The following is a 23,684-nucleotide window of genomic DNA, read 5'->3' on the forward strand; positions in this document are numbered from 1 at the left end:
TGTGAACAAGTCTGGCCTCTGCCATCCTTACACCCAGAATTCGAGCTGAGGGAAAAAAAAAACTCAAAAACTCCTATTTATACAAAATTTATTATACTTTGTTCAGAATTACAAGTCACCACGAGGTCAACAACATAAGCACAAAATAAGAGGAAAAAGGGGCCAAGCTGCTGAATGTCACCAGCTTGTCTGTGAGGGTAAAAGGCTCTGGCCTCTGGGGAGTCTGAAGCAGGAGGTGAGGAGACAACTAGGCATAGAGGTCCTCTCGGTCCGCAGAGTAGACCTCGCCCTCCTGCAGGAGAGCAAAGTTGAGGAAGTGGGAAGGTCTGTGCACCTCGTGGTAGAACTCTTTGGGGTTTGCCAGCTGCAGCTCATACTTCATGTTGGGATCATGCCGAACACCTTGGAGTAGAAGGAAAGGGCCAGTGTTGACAAGGTCCACCTGCCTCTCACCCTGCTGGGTCCTGGGCCATCTCCAAACCAGAGTCCGGCCCCAAGTGCTAAAGGGTGATGGCCGAACCCCAACCCCACCTTCCTGTGTGCCCCGCCACCACCCCGCACCCTGCCTCACATACCCATAAAGTTGTAGTTCCATGAGGACTGGGCAGGGACCATAAAGAAGCCAAGGAAGCGGTCTGACAGTAGCATCTGGACCCTCTCGTAGTGCGAGGGTAGGTAGCCCTTGGGGTTGTTGCCCTTGTCTGTGTTCTGGCGGCCCCATTCATAGCCACTGGGGGTCAGCTTGTAGGCTGTCAGGGTGCAGGAGCCTGGTGTGAAACTGCAAGAGGAGTGAGGACAGAGTCAGCGCTCAGGCCACCATTCCTGGGCCCTGGCCTGCAATGCCTGCCCCATCGTACTTCCTCCCAAGGCGGCCCAACCCCACCTGCAGGTGATGATAATGGTCTTCTCGCCATCCCAAGATGGGTTGTCAGCCATGATCTTGGCATGGGTGGTGACATCCTGGGGTGACAGCTGGGGGGATTCATTGGGCTGAGTGTGGATCCAACCTAAGGGTTCCATCTCCTGTGGGTAGAGCAGTGAAAAGCTATTTAGAGCCCCGTCTGCAGACAGGAATCGCACCCGTGAGAGTAACACCCCTGCCTTCCCTCCACCACCTTGAGAGCAGAAAGCCCCGGTTCTCCCACACCCCCGCTAACCTTGAGGTACTCATGCTGAGGCAGCTGGCCAGGCAGGTGCACAGTCTGGTGAGTGCCCCACTGTGGTACCATCACGATGCAGCGGATCTCCTTCACCTGGGGGTTATCTGGTGGGCTCACCCCATAGAGGTACCCTGCAATCTGGAGACAAGGGTGTCAAGAACCAAAGAGATTCTTAGTACCAGCCCAGATTTGGGGCTGTCAGCCCTGTGTTTAATTCCCTTCTCCAAGAACAAGGACAGAGTTTCTCAAAATGTGGTCAGAATCTCCTGCATCAAAAACGCCTGGGGGTGCTCATTCAAAATGCTAAACGAGGACCTCATCTCAGACTTATCACATCAGAATCTCTTGGGTGGGGTCCAGGAATCGGCACTGCTCACACATTCCCCAGTTGATTATTTAGGTATGTAAGTACAGTGTCCATAAACAAATGAGCACACAAGCACAGAGCTCATGCATTTCCACAAACTGAACACATCTATAAAATCAGCACTCGGCAGTACTTTAAATTTTACGTTGTCATGAACAAAGTAAGAAAACTTGTGTTCCTATAAACTCACCCAACACAGGATACTAACAATCTTCAAATTCACCAAACTGAGGCCACAGATTGGTATTTTATAAAATATGATTCTCCCTGATTACTAGTAAAGTTGACCATCTTTTCATATATTTTCCACCTTTAGTTCCTTTTCTAAACTACCTTCATACTCCTTTGCCCATTCTTCTACAGTTGTCTTTTATAAAAATCAACTTCTGAGAATTCCCTATTCTAGATCCAAACCCACTATATCTTAGAGTTACGCAAATATTTTCTTCCTGTTTTTAGTTTGTCTTTTGTGGTACCCTTTGTCAGGCACAAGTTATTAATTTTGATGATGGCTTTGTGTTTAAGAAGGTTATCCTAACTTTAAGACGATAAACATTTTCTTCTAATACTCTACTACAGTTTAGTATTTTACGTTCAGATTTGTACTCCACCTGGATTTGACTTCTGTAAGTGCTAAGAGGCAGGGATCAAGCCTCCTTTTGCTGACTGTTTCAGTATCATAAGGCACGCTTAATCCCACAGATGAAGTGGGATCCTCAAGTGATACAACACATTTATTATATACACATGAATCTGTTTCTGACTATATATCCTCTTCCAATAACTTCTAGGCCAATAATACATCATTTCTCAATTGCCACAGCTTTATAATGTTCTGGTATCTGGTGGGGGCCGAAACCCTCCTCCCTGTTTTGGCTATCCTTGTATATTTACTCATCTATCAATTTCAAAACCAGCACCTCCAGTTCCAGGAAATCTCAGGTGAGTTTTAGGCACATAAAATGCCTGGCACACACTGTGGCCTAGTTGAACAAACATACTCACTTGGGCCCGAAGGTCAGATATGCAGATAAACTTCTTAAGCACATTCTTGGGAAGAATATAGGTATAACCAGTCTCCTTGATGTCATCAGATGAAACATAGATGTGATTGGTCCTTAGGTGCAGGTTGGCGGCAGAAATGGCCCTAAAAGCAGGTAGGGAATGTTGGCATTTCTCAACTCAAGCACCTCAGGTAGCATCAGTAGGCCTTTCCGTCCTTACCCCTCTTGCCCCTTATACTACCTGACCCTCCATTCAGTCTTAGATGAGAAAGTCTGGGTCTCATAGTTGCTGGTGGTAGAGGTGATGATTTCGTCACCATGCTTGTTGACAGTACGAGTCTGGGTTGCAGTCAGCTGTGACTGTTCCTTGGTCTGCTTCTCAATCTCAGCTATCTGCTGCCGCTGCTGTGATGGTGCCGAGATTTCCATACCCAGGATGATGTCTCGAATTTCTGATTGTGTCAGTGATGCCACATTCACACTGTGGGGACAGTGTGGGTCACACCACAAGGATCCCTTCCCCTTGGTCACTTATGCCCCAATGGCAAGGTGTAACTTGGTGGGACAGGAGAGCCCATACTCTGACCCCAGATAATCTTCAAGTGACACTTGAAGTGTGAAGTGGAAATACACTAATACGGATAAGATTTGTCACATCCCAGGCTGGCCCTGTGCCTGTACACCTTTCAGCCATGCTCAAACCTGCTCAGCATTCATACCTCCCACTTTTCCTCAACAAAAAGTGCCCTGGAACCGGAAAAACTCTCAAAAACGGAAATCCTAGAACAAGTTCTCAATCACAGTTGGTGTGTCCGCACCCTTACTCAGTGAACATTTTTGGTTGCCACAATGACAGGGAAGGAGAGAGAAGGAAGGTGTGTGTGTGTGTTGTGTTATTAGCTGTGGTACCTGGGGGTCTGGGATGTTAGAACTTCCTGTAATGTATGGACAGTAAGGAAATGCCCCATTCAAAATGGCAACAGTGCCTCTGCTGAGGAATAGCGCCCAAGTGTCAGCCCGAGCCCTGAGACGTGGACACTTCCTACACCATCTGAAGACACTGCCTACCTACCTCTCCTCTATAGGCATCTCCAGGACAATTTCTTGAGAAACTTCTGAGCTTAAAATGTTGCAAAAAACCCAGAAGGCATATACTGAGCCACCCATTTTACCCTTTTTGGATCTCTCATCTGTATCCCCACCACTGCTCACTTGTTTTTCTTGCCATAGTCAGCCAAGATAAGGTCCTTGAGCTGCACCTCCACCTTGATCCACTCCTCGTCAGTCAGAGTGGGCCAGATGTGGTGTGGTTCTGTGATCGTAGTCTTGTCTGGCTTCAGGATCACCTTCGCCCGGTCGTTGTTCACATGCAGGGCACGCAGAATCAGGATGAGGCGGGAGAAAGCCTGGGGAGAGATGTGGCAGCATGGGAGGAGGTCAGCTACTTGATGTTCTTCCCCTCTCCTCCATCCTATCCTTTCAGGAGACCCAAGAACCCATTTCAAACCCTACGGTGCTCCCCTCACCATGAGTCAACCTGATACGCAGAGTCACTGGCCCATGCACAGGCTGAAGATGTGAAAATGGCCCCATAAGAGGCCTGTGGGAAAAGCTAAGGCACAGGACCTTCTTGTGACCCCAAACCCACTCCTCTTAGAGTGACCCTCCCTTCTCGTGAGGTGGCTTCATACCGTGTAAGATGAGATAGTCTTGAGCCAGTCATCATAGAGGTTAAAGAGAACCATCTGCGGCTCAGTGGCTTTAAGGATGAGATCCCCAAACTTTTCCACCTTGAGACAAGCCTGGAAGGGGAGCTGGAGCTCTGATCCTTTGATCACAATATTGGGGAAGTCCAGCAAGTGCACCTGAGACAAGATCAAGTCCAAGTTTAGAAACAGAACCAGCAGGTCTCAGCCCTCTTTCCTTCTACCTCATTCACCACCTCTCACCTCCAATGGATCGAGCATGCCTTTCCTGGTGACAATGATCTGCTTGGGCTGCTCCTCCACTGGCAGAGATCGGATCAGGGCAGCCACCTCCTCAGCTGTCTTCCACTTAGCCAACTAAAAAGCAAGAGAGAAGAACATGGAAACTGAGTCCCCACCCTCCCAGGTCAACTAGAACAAAAAATCCTAGTCTTAAAACAATTAGACTATGTTTCTATCGCACACTGCTATTGAATGTTAGGTACTTCAGAGGTACAGAAAAAACGTCCAATGGCCTTGCCCCAAAGGGTATTTCAACCTAGTTGGCCAGACAAAGCTCACACAGTGCCACAAGCTAGTATTTGATTATATACACGCTATGTCAGGGACAAAAGAAATTAAGGCTAAAGGTCATAAAAAGCTGCACAAAGAAAGAAGTCTTAAGGGATGAGTAAGACAGTGATTAACAGAAGAGAAGAGTTCATTCTAGAAGCAAAGACCTATAAAGCAAAGCCACAGAGGTGGAGATGCTCATCAGGGTTTGGGATACCAGGATCCTGGACTGACTGCCAGAGGAACCGTGCTACAGAGGAAGAGGAACTGTGGCTGGACAGGTTACAGGCCAACCAGATATTAAGTATCTAGGAAACCAAAAAGTTAATTCAGCAAAAAGAAAGGGGCTACCAAAGGCTTTGAGGAGGAGAAGAGATTTGGTGAAAATGACATTTTAAGAGTGCTTGTTCCCTTTAGAAAGATGATTTTTCATAGCCCTCTTCAAGATAGGTTAGAGACAGGAGATTCAAGAAGCAGAGACGCCAGCTCGTAGGTAATGAAGGACCTCAAATATTCTTGGACCTCTTATAGAAGAACACTTCCCAAGTTAAGTAATTCAGGAAAAAAGTTTAAATGAGATGTCCTCAATCTTACAAAGAGAGAAACAGGAGATTCTCTCTGTCACATACACCCCCCCCCCCCCACATACCAAAGAGTAAGAGGCAGCAAGGTTCTACAGCCTCTCCACCCTTTAACATGCTCACCTGCCCCAAACGCTTCTGTCCAGCCCACACAGATGTGTGAATTATCTTGAGAAACAGCTGCCCTGTGCGTGGGTTGAAGATGAAGATGGCCCCATTGATGGGCTTGGTGGTCAGGTTCCCTTCAAAGGTCTAAGGAATGATGACATCAGTTAGCACAGTCTAGACACAACCAGCCCACCTTCCTCCCAATATGCACACACTTGCCCGGCTGCCCTCCCACAGGCATATACAGAGCCCCACACCCGCACGCTGCATCTAACTCTCACCTTATGGATAGTCACTCTGTAGACATTCGTGTCATCCACAAACCAGATAATCTGGTTGGAAAAGAGCTCACCATAGTTCTGAGAGGACAGATAGGGCTCAGTGGGCTCAGATGAATAAAGCTGCAGCCCTTTACGGATCCGTTCACGTAACACATACAAGGCAGGGTTTGCCTTCATGATCTTGGCCATGGCCTGCTGTATGAGGGGCTTGCTGCCAGGGAACCAGTTTCCATAGGCACTGTGAGGGTGGAAGAGGCAAGAAAGGTTAAGACCAGGCTGGCAGTCCCAGGAACAAGGCAAACTGCGACTCTACAGAGGAAGAAAAGGCTGTTGGCCAGGCTGAGAATGAGTGCCTGCTCACGTACGTAGAGGCAGGGAAGAAAGAGTCAGTGACCCCAGTGGAGGAAACGGCCAACCTCACCTCACCTGGGCAAACTAAAAAAACACGTGTATATTAAAGTATGGGGCAGCGGGGAGGGATAAATTAGGAGGTTGAGATTAACGTATACATACTACTACATATAAAATAGATAATCAACAAGGACCTACTGTATATATAGCACAGGGAACTCTACTCAATACTCTGTAATAACCTATATGGGAAAAGTATCCTAAAAACAATATATATATGTATACATATAACTAAATCACTTTGCTGTACACCTGAAACTAACACAACATTGTAAATCAACTATACTCCAATGTAAAATAAAAATTAAGGGACTTCCTGGTGGTCCAGTGGTAAAGAATCCGCCTTACAATGCAGGGGATGCGGGTTCGATCCCTGGTCCGGGAACTAAGATCCCACATGCCACGGGGCATCTAAGCCCGTGTGCCACAACTACTGAGCTCTCACTCATTCCTTAGACCTTCGAAGGGAACTTGACCACCAAGCCTCTCAATGGGGCCATCTTCATCATTGAACCTCAACTAGAGAGCCTGCGTGCCGCAAACTACAGAGCCCACACGCCACAACTACAGAGCCCACAAACTCTAGAACCTGCGCGCTACAACTAGAGAAAACCCGCACACCACAACTAGAGAGAAGCCCGCGTGCTACAACGAAGAGCCCGTGTGCCGCAACAAAAGATCCTGCATGCCTCAACAAAGATCCTGCGTGCCGTGACTAAGACCCGACACGCCCAAAAATAAATAAAAATTAAAATAAATAAATAAATACAATAAAGTGTGGGGCTGATGAAAAATATCAATACATGCTTCTGAGCCTCAACTTACCTATGCAGGTTATAGGCCAGGTCGATGGCAATGAGCACACCTGTGGGTGAAGGGTAGATACTCATGTTGTCTGTGGTGTAGTCCAAGAACTTGGCCCGGGCGTAGCGCTCAATGTCATGGGAATCATAGTCCCCCCAGCGCAACTGGATGTCAATCCAATACTTCTGAGTGGTGGTGCTGTCCATCACATCCCTGAGGGTGGAAAGGGGTCAGGAGTCTAGGCTTCCAGGAAGACACTGGCACAACCAATATCCCCAGAACCACAAGAACTCTCAATCACTATGTCTAAATCTCAAAACCAACCCCTCTGCCTGTTCCAGATCAGCAAGACCCACCATAGAATTAGGAGACCTGGCTGAGGGTGTTGACAGAATCAGGGGCAGAACTTGTTTCAAATTAGAAAGAAAGGCAGCCAGGGACAATTTCTAAAGCAGTGCTGCTAGAATAGTAAAACTAAGCTTCTTAGATGCCTAGGGCTGGGTCGTAAGGCACTTACTTAGAGTCTGCCAGCAATGAGGGCCGGGAGACATTCCACTTATAGGAGGCAAAGAGCAGGATATCTGCACAGGAAGAGTTCATCTTATAGGACTTTCGGGGGTGGATTGTCTCCTTTTGTACGGTCTCAATTTCCAGTGCATCCAGTTCCTGATCAAACACCTGGAGGCAAAGATGGAAAGGTTATGACTGGTTATGGAAGCCCACTTAGAATGAGGGCTTATAGAACTTAAGATAATGTGGCACCTGGGACCACAACAGAAGTCTCATCCTTGGAGCTCTGAGGGTGGATTTCCCATACCCAAAAGAGACAGCTGACTTGACTTTTTGTGGCATCCTCTCCCCTCAATTCTAGCCCACCTGACACAAGTCCATAACGATGCTCTCGTGGATCTTCTGCCACAAGTGAGCTCGGAAGATCTGGATGAGAGAGATCTTCAGTGTGGGAATCTTGCCGTGCATGAAGATACCTGTCAGGTCCAGCTGCACCTGAAAGCCTACGTATACCTGACAGGAAAAAGAGAGTGACACTAGAGACCGAGAGGTTCTCAGGACATAATTAAGGAAGTAGAAACCCTTGTTTTTAGCTTCCCATCTCCCATGTCTATCAATCACACTCACGTTGGCTCGGTTGATGGTCGGGGACCACCAGAGGGTGAATCTACGATTGGGAATCTGGTTCAATCCTGATCGCTGAGCATTGGTTAGTTTCTTCCACTTCATAGACTCCTCAAAACCACTGGCCTTCTCCCTGGGAAGCAGAAGAGACCAGGTAAAGTGACGTCCTGCCATCCCCCAGAGCACTGCTGACCACCTGGGGTGGCTGTGTGGGCAACACCGCAGTAGAACACAAAAGCACATGAGGGATGAGCTCAGAGGGCTGTGACGTGTGAGAGGTCACTGTAAGGGGAGAACAGAGTCCTCACCAGAAAAGCCCCTCCCAGGTAGGGAAGTAAGTGCCCTTGAAGAGAGTGTGTTCCAGAATGCCTTCCACACCACCCAGGGCCTGGATCATGTCTGTACGGTAGTTGTTCAGGTTCCACAGCTTTCCATCATGCCGCTGGTGTGTCCACCAAAAAGGGTTCTGCTTCAAAACCTAGATGGCAAGGCAGGTACAGTGAAGCTTCTGGGTGCCCACTGCTCCAGGTTCCCAGCACGGCCACAGACTCTCCTAACTCAGGGAAAATCTCTCCACTATCCCCTCCACGTACCTGGTACTGCTTAAAGTCAGTTCGGACACGCCAACCCTTATCATAAGCCAGTGTGTGCCGGTCCTTCTGGAAGAGGGTGTTGATTCGAGGAATGCCACGATCCCATGAATCCTCTAGATCTTCTAGGGTCAGTCGTCTGCCAAGGAAAAAAGATCAAAGTTAAACAAATACTCATATGAAGAGTCCAGCATTCCTCCCTGGCCAAGGATAAATTGGGTCAGACATACAACTTACTTCCTTGACTCCATAAAAATACGGCATGCTCTACTCCTGACCTCCAGGCAGGACTCAAAGGTCACCCCCCTCAACAGGACTGCTATGCCCTCCTGGATGCCCACCTGTTCTGCGCAATGGCCTCTTGTCTCTTGAGTGCATACTCAGCCCAGACCCGCTGAGAATCAATGAACTCACTCTCCCAGGGCTGTATGTAGCGATACAAGTTGGGAATCAGCTGGTCTTCTTCATGGCTCATTCCTGAACGAAAGTGTGTGATACCTACATCTGTCTGCTTGGACCACCTGTTTGGGGACACAACCAAGATTAGAGAAAAAATAAAAACTGAAAATAAAGAAACATCCCCTTCCCTCAGGGTCTAGCAAGATTTTCAGCCAAGTCCTACCTTAGGTCAGATTGGGGGATGAGCACATGGCCCATTGAGAGCATGCCAAGTCCACCCAACTCCTTAGGGGTGTAGAACACGACAGGGGGGAAGCGACTCGGCATCTTGGAGTTGAGGCCAATCTTGATTCGTGTCTGGATCTTGTTCTCACACTTCACCAGCAAGTCCAGGAGCTCCTGGGTGTTCACCACAGCCTCCCGAAAGTATGTCATAAGGCCAATAAGAGCTGTGTTCCACTTATTCACAATCTGAAGATAGTGAAAAAGAAGTAAATTATAGATAAGTCATTGCAGGGACAGGGCATGTGGCTAGGAACCACCAGATACAATTAGTTATATTCTCCCTAGTTCTCAAGAAAGATTTGCGCTCAATGTCATTAGGGAAGTGTGTATAAATCAAAATCACTATGAGATACTACTTAACACCCACTGCAATGGCTATAAGATAGTTACAAGGATGTGGAGAAAATGGAACTCTCATATACTGCTGGTAGGAATATGAAATAGTGCAGCCACATTGAAACAGCCTGGCAGTTCCTCAAAAGGTTAAAGAGAGTTACCATATGACCCAACAATTCTACTCCTAGGTATATACCCAAGAGAAATAAAAACATATATCCACACAAAAATGCATACACAAATGTTCACAAAAGCATTATTCATAATAGCCAAAAAGTAGAAAAAAACCAAATGTCCAACAACTGACAAATAAATAAAATTGTGTACAGCCATATTATGGAATATTTAGCCACGATAAGGACTGAAATACTGATGTATGCTACAACATGGATAAACCTTGAAAACATTATACTAAGTGAAAGAAACCAGATGAAAAAGGTCACATAACACGATCCATTTATATGAAATGTCCAGAAGAAACAAATCCATACAGACAGGAGGTAGACTAGGGGTTGCCAGAGGACTGGGGCAGGGAGGGACATGGGGAGTGAGTGACCGCTAATGGGTATAGGGTTTCTTTGTGGGGTGATGAAAATGTTCTGGAATTAGTGGTGATGGCTGCACAATTTTATGCATATAATGAAAACCACTGAATTGTATACTTTAAAAGTGTGAATTTCATTTCAATAAAAACATAAATTTGGGCTTCCCTGGTGGTGCAGGGAAGATTCCACATGCCATGCAGAACAGCCAAAAAATTAAAAAAAAAAAAAAGCTGAAAGAATTTCCTTTAAGATCAGAAACAAGACACGGATGCCCACTCTCACCACTTTTATTCAACATATTATTGAAAGTCCTAGCCACAGCAACCAGACAAGAAAAAGAAATCCAGGGACTTCCTTCGTGGCGCAGTGGTTAAGAATCTGCCTGCCAATGCAGGGGACACAGGTTTGAGCCGTGGTCTGGGAAGATCCCACATGCCGCGGAGCAACTAAGCCCATGTGCCACAACTACTGAGCTTGCGCTCTCTAGAGCCCGCGTGCCACAACTACTGAAGCCCGCATGCCTAGAGCCTGTGCTCCACAACAAGAGAAGCCACTGCAATGAGAAGCCCTCACACAACAACAAATAGTAGCCCCCGCTCGCTGCAACCAGAGAAAGCCCACGCACAGCAACAAAGACCCAATGCAGCCAAAAATAAATAAATTAAATAAATAAATAAATAAATATATTAAAAAAAAAAATTCCAAATTGGAAAGAAGTGAAACTGTCACTGTTTGCAGATGACATGATATTATACATAGAAAATCCTAAAGACAGCACCAAAAAACTATCAGAACTCATCAATGAATTCAGTAACATGGCAGGATACAAATCTAACATAGAGAAATCTATTGCATTTCTGAACACTATCAGAAAGAGAAATTATGAAAACAATCCCATTTATAATTGCATCAAAAAACCAAACCAAACCAGGGACTTCCCTGGTGGTCCAGTGGTTAAGACTCCACGCTTCCAATGCAAGGGGCACAGGTTCAATCCCTGGTTGGGGAACTAAGATCCCACATGCTGCAGGGTATGACCAAGGAAAAAAAAAAAAATCTAAAAACCAAAAAACCAAAAAAACCCAAACCAAACCCAACCAAACAACAACTAGGAATAACTCAATCCAAGGAGATAAAAGACCTGTACTTGGAAAACTGTAAGAACTTGGTGAGGGACTTCCCTGGCAGTCCAGTGGTTAAGACTCCGCACTTCCACTGCAGGGGACATGGGTTCGAGCCCTGGTCTGGGAAGATCCCACATGCCACGGAGCAACTAAGCCCACGAGCCACAACTACTGAGCCCACATGCCACAACTACAGAAGCCCACGCGCCTAGAGCCCATGCTCTGCAACAAGAGAAGCCACCGCAATGAGAAGACCACGCACCGCAATGAAGAGCAGCCCCCACTTGCCGCAACTAGAGAAAGCCTGTGCGCAGCAACGAAGACCCAACACAGCCCAAAATAAATACATTAAAAAAAAAGAGGGCTTCCCTGGTGGTGCAGTGGTTGAGAATCTGCCTGCCAATGCAGGGTACACGGGTTCGAGCCCTGGTCTGGGAAGATCCCACGTGCCGCGGAGCGGCTGGGCCTGTGAGCCACAATTGCTGAGCCTGCGCGTCTGCAGCCTGTGCTCCGCAACAGGAGAGCCTGCGGTGGTGAGAGGCCCGCGCGCCGCGATGAGGAGTGGCCCCCACTTGCTGCAACTAGAGAAAGCCCTCGCACAGAAGTGAAGACCCAACACAGCCATAAATAAATAAATAAATAAATAAATAAATAAAAATTAAAAAAAAAGAATATTGTTAAAATGACCACACCCCCAAGTCCATCTACAAATTCAATGGAATCCCTATCAAAATACCAAAGACATTTTTCACAGAAGTAGAACCAATAATTTTAATATTTGTATGGAAACACAAAAGACCCTGAATAGCCAAAACAATCCTGATAAAGAACAAAGCAGAAAGTATCACACCTCCTGATTTCAAATTATATTACAAAGCTACAGTACTCAAACAGTATGGTAGTGGCACAAAAACAAACCCATAGGTCAATGGATCAGAACAGAGAGCCCAGAAATAAACCCATGCTGTTATGGTCAATTAACCTACAACAAAGAAAGCAAGAATATACACTGGGGAAAAGACAGCTTCTTCAACACACGGAGCTGGGAAAACCAGACAGCTAATGCGAAAGAATCAAACTGGACTTTCTCACAACATATACAAAAATAAAGGCAAAATGGATTAAAGCCTTAAATGTAAGACCTGAAACTATAAACCTCCTAGAAGAGGGACCTCCCTGGTAGTGCAGTGGTTAAGAATCTGCCTGCCAATGCAGAAGACACAGGTTTGAGCCCTGGTCTAGGAAGAACCCACATGCCGCGGAGCAACTAAGCCCGTGCGCCACAACCACTGGGCCTGTGCTCTACAGCCCGCGAGCCACAACTACTGAAGCCTGCATGCCTAGAGCCCGTGCTCCTCAACAAGAGAAGCCACTGCAGTGAGAAGCCTGTGCACCTCAACGAAGAGTAGCCCCCGCTGGATGCAACTAGAGAAAGCCCTTGTGCAGCAACGAAGACCCAACACAGCCAAAAATAAATAAATAAATAAAAGCTTTTGCACAGCAAAAGAAATTATCAACAAAATAGAAAGAAAGCCCACTGAACAGGAGGTGATATTTACAAACGATATATCTGATAAGGGATTAATACACAAAATATTGGGTTGGCCAAAAAGTTCGTTCAGGTTTTTCCACATCTTATGGGAAAACCTGAATGAACTTTTTGGCCAACCCAATACAAAGAACTCATACAACTCAACATAAAAAAAAAAAAAAACCAAAAACAAAAACCTGATTTAAAATGTCTATTCAGCAGAGGAGCTGAAGAGACATTTTTCCAAAGAAGATATAAAGATGTCCAATAGACACATGAAAAGATGCTCAACATCACTAATCATAAAGGAAATGCAAATCAAAACCACAATGAGATGTCTCCTCACACTTGTCAGAATGGCTATTATATCAAAAAGACAAGTAACAAGCGTTAACAAGGATGTGGAGAAAAGGGAACCCTCGCGTACTACTGATGGTACTGTAAAGTGGTGCAGACACTACAAAAAACAGTATGTAAGTTCTTCAAAAAATTAAAAATAGAACAACCATACAATCTAGCAATTCTACTCCCGGGTATTTATCTGAAGAAAACAAAAACACTAATTCGAAAAGATATGTGCATCCCCATGTTAACTGCAGCATTATTTGCAATAGCCAATAAATGGAAGCAACTTAAATGTCTATTGATAGATAAATGGATAAAGGAGATGTGGTATGTGTATATACACATACACACACAGAAATATTACTCAGCCATAAAAAAAGAATGAAATCTTGCCATTTGCAACAACACGGATACTTGGAAGGGTGGGGGAATGAGTGAAATAGATGAGGGAGACTAAGAGGTACAAACTTCCAGTTATAAAATAAGTAAGTCATGGGGATGTAATGTACAGTATAGGGAATATTATAATAACTTTATGTGGTGAAAGATAGTAACTAGACTTATCCTGGTGATCATTTTGTAATGTGTAAAAAGAGCAAATCACTATATTGTTTACCTGAAACTAACATAATATTGTAAGTCAGTTATACTTAAAAAAAAAAAGAAAGAGATCTGCAAGTTCCCTGGTGGCCTAGTGGTTAGGATTCTGGGCTTTCACTGCTGTGGCGCCAGTTAATCCCTGGTCAGGGAACTGAGATACTGCAAAAGCTGCACAGCACAACAAAAAAAAAAAAAAAGAGAGAGAGAGAGATCTTTGAAGACCCGTGAAGGGATCCATCTGCAGGCTATAAAACTCCGAGGTCGTGCCTGCTTCGGCAGCACATACACTAAAACTGCAACAAGACAGAGAAGATTACCATGGCCCCCGTGCAAGGATGACACGCAAATTCGTGAATCATTTCATATTTTTTTGTTATACAGCAGCAACTAACACAACAATGTAAAGCAATTATACTCCAATAAAGATGTTAAAAAAACAAAAAAACAAAAAACCTCCGAGGTCAAAGAAAGAACCACCACCAGATCAGTAAGCTGAACAAGTCCCACAGCTCACATAAGGTTGACAACAGTTTGTGTTCTCGCCAGCCATACAGAGACTTTGTAATAAATGTGAATTAGGTATAGGCCATAGAAAGTTATCAACTTAGTAGTGGAGATAAATTAGCCCCAGAAGAAAGGGTGCTCTGGATTCACTAGAACCAAGAAGCTTAAAATTAAAAGCAAGCCTCAAAAGGATCAGACTAAACCACAAGTTACTGAACTGTACACCAGAACACAACCCAACACTCTTTAAAGGAATATAACAAAATCCATAAATCAATATAAATTACACAATTTCTAGCATCCAATCAAAAACTGGATGCATACAAAGAAGTAGGAATAAATTACCCATAAACAGAAGAAAAATCAATCAGTACAAACAGACCTGGAAACAACAGATGATGGAATGAGTAGACAAAGACCTTAAAACAGCTATTAAACGTTTTATAATTATGCTTGAGTACATAAAGAAAAACATGAACATAATGAGGAAAGAAACAGAAGATGTTAAAGACCCAAATGAAACTTTTAGAGATAAAAATTACAATATCTGAAATTTTAAAATGTACAGATGGGATTAACAACATTGTAAAGCTGCAGTAAAAATAATGAAGGCAAAATAAACACTTTTTCTGACAAACAAAAGCAGAGTGTATTCATTGCCAGTACACCTTTACTACAAGAAACGTTAATGGAAATTCTCTAAGCAGAAGGAAAACAATACCAAATGGAAATCTGGATCTACATAAAGTAATGGAGAACACCAGAAATAGTAAGTATGTGGGTAAAATGTAAAAGACATTTTTTTCTCATTTTGTAATTTCTGTAAAAGATAAATAAAAAGGCTGTTTAAAGCCAAAACAGTAACAAAGTATCACTGCATTTATAATACAGGTACAGTTAAAACATATGACAAAAACACTACAGGGACTTCCCTGGCCATCCAGTGGTTAAGACTTCTCACTTCCACTGCAGGGGGCACGGGTTTGATCCCTGGTCAGGAAACCAAGATCCTGCATGCCGTGGGGCGTGGCCAAAAAAAAACCAAAAACAAAACAAACAAAAAAACACAAACACTACAAAGAATGAGGAGGAAAATGAAAGTATATTATTGAAAGGTTCTTGTACAATATGTAACGTGATAGTAGACTAGTGGTCACAGTAACTCAGAGATATATACTGTAAACCCTAGAGCAACCAATAAAAAACAAAGAAGTGTAGTTAATAAAAGCAAAGTGTGGAGATAAATTAAAATCATACCAAAACCCCACTCAATCCAAAAGGAGGCAGAAAAATGAGTTAGTTTTCCTGGGTCTCTCCCACATATATATGTTATGAAACTTTCGTTTGATTTTCTCCTGTTTAAAAAATAAATAAAAAAGAAGGCAGGAAAAGAGGAAAAAAGCAGAATAAAGAACAGAGAACAAGATGGCAGATTTAAACTCAACGACACTGACAGTCATATTAAACTTAATTGGAGTGTTTAGACTATTTGTAAGGCAAAGATTGTTAAACTGAATTTAAAAAGCAAGAACCAATTAAATGCAATCTATAAAAAGTTAACTTTCATTATAATGACACAGATTAAAAGTATAAGGATGGAAAAAGACATCCATGCACACACAAAACAAAGCTGGAGGGGCACTACTGATATCAGACAAAGTAGACTTCAGAACAGAGAATATTACAAGGAATAAAGAGGAATATTTCATGATGATAAAGGAGTCAATTCATTAAGAAGATATAATACTCTAAATATACTACATACTTAGGGACTTCCCTGGTGGCGCAGTGGATAAGAATCCGCCTGCCAATGCAGGGGACACGGGTTCGATCTCTGGTCCAGGAAGATCCCACATGCCATGGAGCAACTAAGCCCGTGCGCCACCACTACTGAGCCTGCATGCCACAACTAAAGCCCGCAGGCCTAGAGCCCGTGCTCCACAACAAGAAAAGGCACTGCGAGGAGAAGCCCGTGCACAGCAACGAAGAGCAACCCCGCTCACCGCAACCAGAGAAAGCCCGCGCACAGCAACGAAGACCAACGCAGCAAAAAATAAATAAAATTAAATCTTTAAAAAAATAATAAATATATTACATACCTAATAACAGAGCTTCAAAAGATATGAAGCAAAAAATCATGGAACTGTTGAAGCATAAGATTCAAAAAAAAATTATATATTTATGCCCAACAGTATGAACAATACATATTCCTTGCTGGGGTGTCAACAGAGTTGCTTCTATCTATTGACATGTCTATGTGTGCACCAGTTGTAAAGTTCATTTCTAATTCTAGCTGTATCTTCAGGTACATGATACAGCATTCCACCTGGCACACTCCTTGGTCATCACCCATATGCAGGTTCTTGGACAAAAAGTTTGTCAGTTTGCATTTTGGTCTCAATGAGATGGCTCCCTCCTCCCCTAAGCCTGCTAGTCTCCTGATGACTCCCTTCTTGGTCTTCCACCTGTAAGCCAAGCCAATTATGCTTTGCCCAACTTTGACTAAATATTTAAAAGATACCAGAGCAGTCTGAACTTCAGACATTCTTCTGTGCTCAAAAAAGATATAAATTTCTGGAAAAATGTCATGTGTCTTTATGTTATAAGCTTGGATGTCTTTAACAAAGTGAATGGTGTCTCTAAAGCCAAAAATAAAAAGAGGAACCTGAAAAGGGAAATAAATCCACGACTTATGACAATCTTCTCTCAGTAATTGATAGAAATAGACAAAAGAAAAAAAAAAGACATAGGACTTGAACAACACAATCACTTGACTAAACTTAAATGACATTTGTAAAACCCAACAAAGCAGAATACAGATTCTTTCTCAAGTACACACGAAGACAGTCACCATATATGCTAAACCATAAAACAAGTCTAAATACATTTGAGAAAACTAGGATCAAAAAGAGTGTTTTCTGACCATAATGGAATTAAACTAGATACTAATAAAAGAAAAATACCTGGAAAACCCCTCAAATAATATTTGAAAATTGAACAACATACTTCTAAGTAACCTATGGGTAAAATAAGAACTCACAAGGGAGGGACTTCCCTGGTGGTCCAGTGGTTAGGACTCCATAGTCCCAGTGCAGGGGGCCCAGGTTTGATCCCTGGTCAGGGAACTAGATCTCACATGCATGCCGCAACTAAGAGTTCGCATGCCGCAACTGAAAGATCCTGCATGCCATGACTGAAGACCCTGCGTGCTGCAACTAAGACCCGATGCAGCCAAATAAATAAAATAAAATAAAATTTAAAAATACATATATAATTCGAGTAAAAAAAAAAAAAACCAAAAAACGACAAAAAAGGAACTCACAAGGGAAATTAGAAAACATTTTTAAGTGAATGAAAATGAAAACCTATCAAAATTTGAGGGATACAGGGCTTCCCTGGTGGTGCAGTGGTTAAGAATCCACCTGCCAATGGAGGGGACAAGGGTTCAAGCCCTGGTCCGGGAAGATCTCACATGCCGCGGAGCAACTAAGCCCATGCGTCACAACTACTGAGGCCCATGCACCTAGAGCCCGTGGTCCACAACAAGAGAAGCCACAGCAATGAGAAGCCCGAGCACCGAAACGAAGAGTAGCCCCCGATAACCGCAACTAGAGAAAGCCCACGCGCAGCAACAAAGACCCAACGCAGCCAAAAATAAATAAATTAAATTTAAAAAAGAAAATCAATGAAACCAAAAGATCAATCTTTGAAAAAGAGAGCAACCACAAAATACCAAACGATATAATCAACACTTTAAGGTAAGGAATACGTTTGCTAGGCAATTGTTGAAGTGAAAGATCACATTGGCTGGAGTTATCACAGGAATTAGCCTTGAGCAAATAGTATTCAGACAGGCAGGATGAAGTGACTCCTGGATGAGGTTAACAGCCTGAATCAAATCACAAAAGCAAAACTGAGCATCTAGCTTGTGCTCAGGATGAGACAACCAAGGCAACAGACCTATAGCAACGAGAGCAGAGAGCTGGGGACCAGAATGGGCTAGATCTGGGAATAAAGCAAATAGACTTCAGTAAGACAACTCCGAGTCTTAGTAAGTTCTCTGACTGTATTTGGTCCTTAGAATCACAAGCTGCATGGTTTGTATCACAGAACACTCCAGTTCTGCTGCAGTTACAAGTGCTTTATTCCCAGAAGGGAGTAAGTATGAATTCCCAAGGAGTATCACATTCCTTTAAGAATAGCAGAAGTTCCTGGGGATGAGGGGAGGCAAGAAAGAGAATAACACTGAGTGATTCCATGTACTAGGTACCATGGTAAGAACTTGACACATATTAAGTCTTCATAAAAAAAACAAATTCAATTCACATAACCTGCCCATCATGGCACATGACCAACTTGGACGGGAATGTGGAAAATAAAACTGATGTTACGATGATGGGATTCTGGGTGTTTTCTGGGTTCTGTTAGTATTTAATTTCTTTTTACTGTAAATGAAAACATAACTGGTAGAAAAATTAATGGGAACTTTTACTGTGTCCTTTTGAACCATGGTACATTAGACAACAAATTTTTTCCATCTAAAACTAAACATATAGCTGGAGCAGGGGAGATGAACAGGCAGAGAACAGAGGATTTTTAGGGCAGTAAAAATACTATGATATTTTAATGATGGATATGTGTTCTTATACATTTGCCCAAACCCACAGAATATATACCACCAAGAGTGAACCCTAAGGTAAACTAAGGACTTTGGGTGGTTATGATGTGTCGACGTAGGCTCATCCTTGGTAAAAAAAATGTACCACTCTGGTGAGTAATGTTGATAATGGAGGAGGCTCTGCACATGTTGGGGCAGGGGTTAATGGGAAATCTCTGTGCCTTCCTCTCAATTTTATTATAAATCTAAAGGTGCTCTAAAAACACAAAGTTTTCAAAAAATAAATAATGTAAAATAAAAGTCAAAACAAAACAAGAACAGAGAAATACATCTACTGCCAGGCAAAGATGCTCTTTTCCTCTTGGCTTTAGACTTTTAAGTCATCTACACATGCTTAAAGGGATTCCCTGGTGAAGGACAGAGAGAATGCTGTTTGTGGGAAGACAGGGAACTCAGCAGCAAGGTGGCCTTACGGTCCTTCATAAGCTAAAGCTAAGTAGGCTGCACCTTGTAAGTCAGATGATCTAATGTGGTGCATTTCTATTTTCCTTCTGTTATTCCTGGCCCATATCGAAGTCTTGTTTAAATGTTCCAGTCTTATTTCATAGCTACTACTAGGTCTGAAGGAGTCTTGGCTCCAAGCCTGGGCTACTGCACTGCAGGTACATAAAGCAAGAATGGGGGTAGCACCTAAAGTGCCCCCATCAGTAATAATTACAAGTGAGTCTGGGGGGAAGGACAAGAATAGCGCCATAAGGTCCAGTCACCTCTAGCCCTACTGGAGATTTCCCTTCTATTATCAACCTTGGAGGACCAAGAAATTTTATTACAAGAACTGCTTTACCTTAACACACCTCAGGAAACAAATTCCAATACTGTACTATCTGATCATAATCTCTGAGATCCCTCTAATCAATGACAGCAAACATTTATTACAAAATCTGTTGAGTAATATAGCTTATTATAAGCATTTGTCGCAAAAGCCCTCTGAGCTAGCTAGCATATCAGTACCCCCATTTTATGGATGAGGTAACTAAGGCCCAGAGTGGGTGGGTGACTTAACCCAGATCCCAAGAGTAATGTGGTAGAACTATGACTAAACCCAGTTTGACTCCAGAACCCATTATTCTAAGGACTATATTAAACTGCCTCCCTGACCTCTGACATTCCTCCTTTACTCAGGCGCTTACCTCTCACACATATATTCCTTTGATCCCTGTACTTTTTCCCAAGGCCACTGGCCTCTTCTGGTCTCTTCCTTCTCTCCCTCCCAATATCCAGGATTCCAATAGGGGCCAGCACCCTTGATTCCCCTGCATCCAACCCCTTACCACTCCACAACAGCCCTCTGGCAAAACCCTAATCCTAAATCAGCACTACAATCTATCCACCTTCTCCAGCCCGTTGCTGAGAGCTTGAGAAGCTGAGTAGTTCTGGGAAGAGCCCACACTCACTCACAGTTGTCTTCACTCTCTTAAAACCCTCAGTGCAGTTTCTTCAACAATCAAATCACACCCTCACCACTGTGCTCAAGTCCAGCACCCCCTGCCCCTCACTCCAGGTGAAGCTGAAAAATGCAAGGTTTGTTATAACTTCCCACTAAACTTATCTACGTTCACAACTATGCAGACCTCTTTCTACTAGGTTCAGAGGATGCTTCCCTCTGTTTTCCCTTTACTCTATGCCTGCTGAGCAGACACCGTTCCGTCACCTACCACACTTCTCTGCTGCACTCTGAACCGCTACTGGCTCCTTACTGTACACATACTCCTATCACTCCCATTTAAAAATACCTGCCTTGACGTCTATCTCCCTCTAGGTGGCGTCTAATGTCCCTCCTCCTCCTCCTCCTGCTCTGGCAAACTGACAGTCCTTGCCGTCTCCACTCCCTCACTTCCCATAAAGCCTCACTCACTGCAATCTGGCATTTATCCCCATGTTTCTGAAACAGCTCTTGCTAAGGTCATCCATGACGTCCTGACTGCCAAATCCAATGGATACTTGTCAGGCCTTATCTGACTGAAACACTCTTAGGCAACTGACACTGTTAAGTGCCCATCCCAATTCCTGACAGGCTTGGCATCCATGGCCTGGCACTCTCCCTGTCTGGCCACGCTGCTCAGTGTTCCCTACGGTTCCAAACTCATCCCTCTGCTCTTCTCGCTCCTGACACTTTCCCCAGATAATCTTGCTCACTCTTGAGTTTTCAACCATCTCCTTTATATTGACAGACTCCTAAATCTATATTTGCAACCCAGACATCTTCCCCAAGCTTCAGATTCCAAAGTTATCTCCACTTGGACATCCTATAGGAACCTCTAAGTTCCCCCTGGTCACTCTTACTTTCTCACCTCATTTCTCTCCCTGGAGCTTCAAACTCATAATGCTTTTCATCAAATCTAAGAGGTACCACTAAATACACACACACACACATATATTTATTTTGGAATTGAAGAAATGCGATATAAATAAGTGCCTGCTGGAACCTCTATCTGGATGTTCTCAGGAATGTCAAACTTTTTATATCCCAAACTAAATCCATTTATCTTCTCTCTTAAACCTGCTCTTCTTCCTGTAGTCTTCCAGTTGATGGCACCAACATTCACCTAGTCACCCATGCCAAAAACTGAATGTTATTTTGATTACCTTTCCCTCTGGCATGTCACCAAAATGAAGCTCTGCTGACTGTACCTACTATTTATCAAATCTGTTCCCCTCTGCGTACATTCACGGTTCTCATCATTTCTATCTGGGACTTCAGCAGTAGTCCCCAGACCTCATCTTTCCTCCTCTTCTGAATCCATCTTCCCCACAGCTGCACGAGTGAACCACCTAACACGGAACGGAAACCTGAAAAAGTCACTCCCACGCTCAAGACCCTTATGGGATTTTTTTTTTTTTTTTGGCCACGCCATACAGCACGCGGGATCTTAGTTCCCCAACCAGGGATCGAACCTGTGCCCCCTGAATTGGGAGCGCAGAGTCTTAACCACTGGACTGCCAGGGAAGTCCCCCCTTATGGGATTCTTAACAAGGCACGTGATGCCCTCCATGATCTAGCTCTTGCTTACCTATCCAGCCTCCATCTCCTCCACAGTTTTACTGCCGTAAACCCAAACTTTTTATGGCCTCACATGTACCACGCTGGCTACCTCTTCATACCTCTGGCTGAAAGAATGCTCTCCCTCACCTGCCTCTCACGTGCTATTTTTTTCAGGAAGTCTTTCTCTCTTCCTCTCCCAGACTGGGCTACAGTCATGAACTTGAGGATTCTCACAGATTCCCAAGTAACACAAGAGCTCTATAAACACACTGTACTGTAGTTCTCGACTATGCATTTGTCTCTCCAACTAGGTAGTGAGCTCTTGGAAGGCAGAGACTGTATGTCACATATAGTGTGTGTGTAATGCCTTGAACACAGTGGCTATCAACAAACACAAATGGAATGAATGAGTTACACAATTCCTGTTATCTGACTCTTGGACGATACAAACCAACCTAAAAAGACAAACACTTTTTCCCTGCACTATACTCAAAAAAGAAAATGTATCATGAGAGACTTGAGGTAAGGAATATTAAGATAAAAAAAATGTATCCTTAACAGAACTATTACTAAAAAATTGGAAACCTTCTTTATATGCTGCATATTTAAAGGTATATGAAGGCCAGAAGAAAAGAAAATGCTACAGCTAAGAGTTATTCTAAGAGAAACCAGGATGATGTGATTTTGTTTTTAATCCGCTGAGGCATTTTATTTCTATGTATGCATTACGTTCCTAGAAAAAGAATTCCCCGTGTTTTTTGTTTGTTTGTTTTCTTCCCCTGTGTGTTTTTATGTCTTGCTTCTTTGTGGACCACAATGCCAGCTGAGCTGTCAGTACAATGAAACCAAACTGATGGGGCAAGAGCAGAATATTCTGCCATTTTTCTAGATCTTTGAGTTGCACAGCAAATCTGGGGCTGATCACATCACTACACTTGTTTAACTTGCCTGTGAAATTCACAGTTTTGCCCGTTCTGTGATCATCAATGATTTCAAATTCACCAGTGTAACCCTGCCTCATTATTAGAGTTAGAAACCGGACAGTGACTTTGGAACACAACCTAGTAACAACCTAGCACTTCCCTCTCTTTTTGGCATTACTGATGCTCTAGAGAGTACCAGCCAGGACATTCACGTGCACCATTAGTGGAACGGGAAGACAGCAGAAAAGAGCAAGGCGACTTTTTAAACCTTGCAGAAACTTAAGCACACACAGTTAACAAATCCTCAGATTACTCTTTTTCAATTCCAGCTGCCTTTGGCTGGGCCTTTGGAAACAACTGAAGGGGAAATAAACACTGAGATATAGCTCATTATACTTGCTTTTTAACATGTACGTTATGTTACTGGTCAAAAGATAAACTGTATGATCTGGATAACAAGTCTGGGGACAATGCAAAAATGGTGATTTTTGTTCAAATTTAAAAATCCAATTTCTACCCTTACCTTAACTTAGAATCATCACAACTACACAGAAGTAGGCTGTAGATTTCCTACAGGGAATTCTCAGGAAACAACTGTGAGGTGATTTGACACTCTAAGCTGCTGTACCATGAAGCATGGAGACTAGTACACTGGACACAGTTGGGAAGAAAGGAGAGCAAAGGAGGAAAGAGCTGAAAGGGATGTGAGACGGACAAAGGACACTACTGCTGT

At 43.6% G+C, this 23,684-nt stretch overlaps 1 protein-coding gene and 1 pseudogene across 2 annotated transcripts in view; both read right to left on the minus strand.

Annotated features, from left to right (window-relative positions):
* Window positions 1-71: 71 nt before the first annotated feature.
* PRPF8 (pre-mRNA processing factor 8) overlaps window positions 72-23,684 on the minus strand; it is a 35,453-nt gene continuing 11,840 nt past the window's right edge. Inside the window, exons 25-43 of the mRNA XM_082443389.1 lie at window positions 9,321-9,568; window positions 9,040-9,219; window positions 8,702-8,837; window positions 8,417-8,586; window positions 8,112-8,241; window positions 7,851-7,997; window positions 7,492-7,652; window positions 6,996-7,187; window positions 5,760-5,997; window positions 5,494-5,622; window positions 4,481-4,594; window positions 4,223-4,396; window positions 3,744-3,937; window positions 2,773-3,012; window positions 2,533-2,674; window positions 1,158-1,298; window positions 884-1,023; window positions 576-778; window positions 72-402 (exon numbers count right to left, since the gene is read on the minus strand). Coding sequence (XP_082299515.1) covers window positions 248-402; window positions 576-778; window positions 884-1,023; window positions 1,158-1,298; window positions 2,533-2,674; window positions 2,773-3,012; window positions 3,744-3,937; window positions 4,223-4,396; window positions 4,481-4,594; window positions 5,494-5,622; window positions 5,760-5,997; window positions 6,996-7,187; window positions 7,492-7,652; window positions 7,851-7,997; window positions 8,112-8,241; window positions 8,417-8,586; window positions 8,702-8,837; window positions 9,040-9,219; window positions 9,321-9,568 — 3,234 coding nt within the window. The 3' untranslated portion in view covers window positions 72-247. The remainder of the gene's footprint in view (window positions 403-575; window positions 779-883; window positions 1,024-1,157; window positions 1,299-2,532; window positions 2,675-2,772; window positions 3,013-3,743; window positions 3,938-4,222; window positions 4,397-4,480; window positions 4,595-5,493; window positions 5,623-5,759; window positions 5,998-6,995; window positions 7,188-7,491; window positions 7,653-7,850; window positions 7,998-8,111; window positions 8,242-8,416; window positions 8,587-8,701; window positions 8,838-9,039; window positions 9,220-9,320; window positions 9,569-23,684) is intronic.
* On the minus strand, window positions 19,428-23,683 carry LOC309651161 (small ribosomal subunit protein uS8 pseudogene; annotated as a pseudogene). The gene has a single exon. The product of its transcript is annotated as a small ribosomal subunit protein uS8 pseudogene (transcript).

Source organism: Balaenoptera physalus, assembly GCF_965194825.1.
Source record: "Balaenoptera physalus genome assembly, chromosome: 20".
NCBI classification, from domain to species: Eukaryota; Metazoa; Chordata; class Mammalia; order Artiodactyla; family Balaenopteridae; genus Balaenoptera; species Balaenoptera physalus.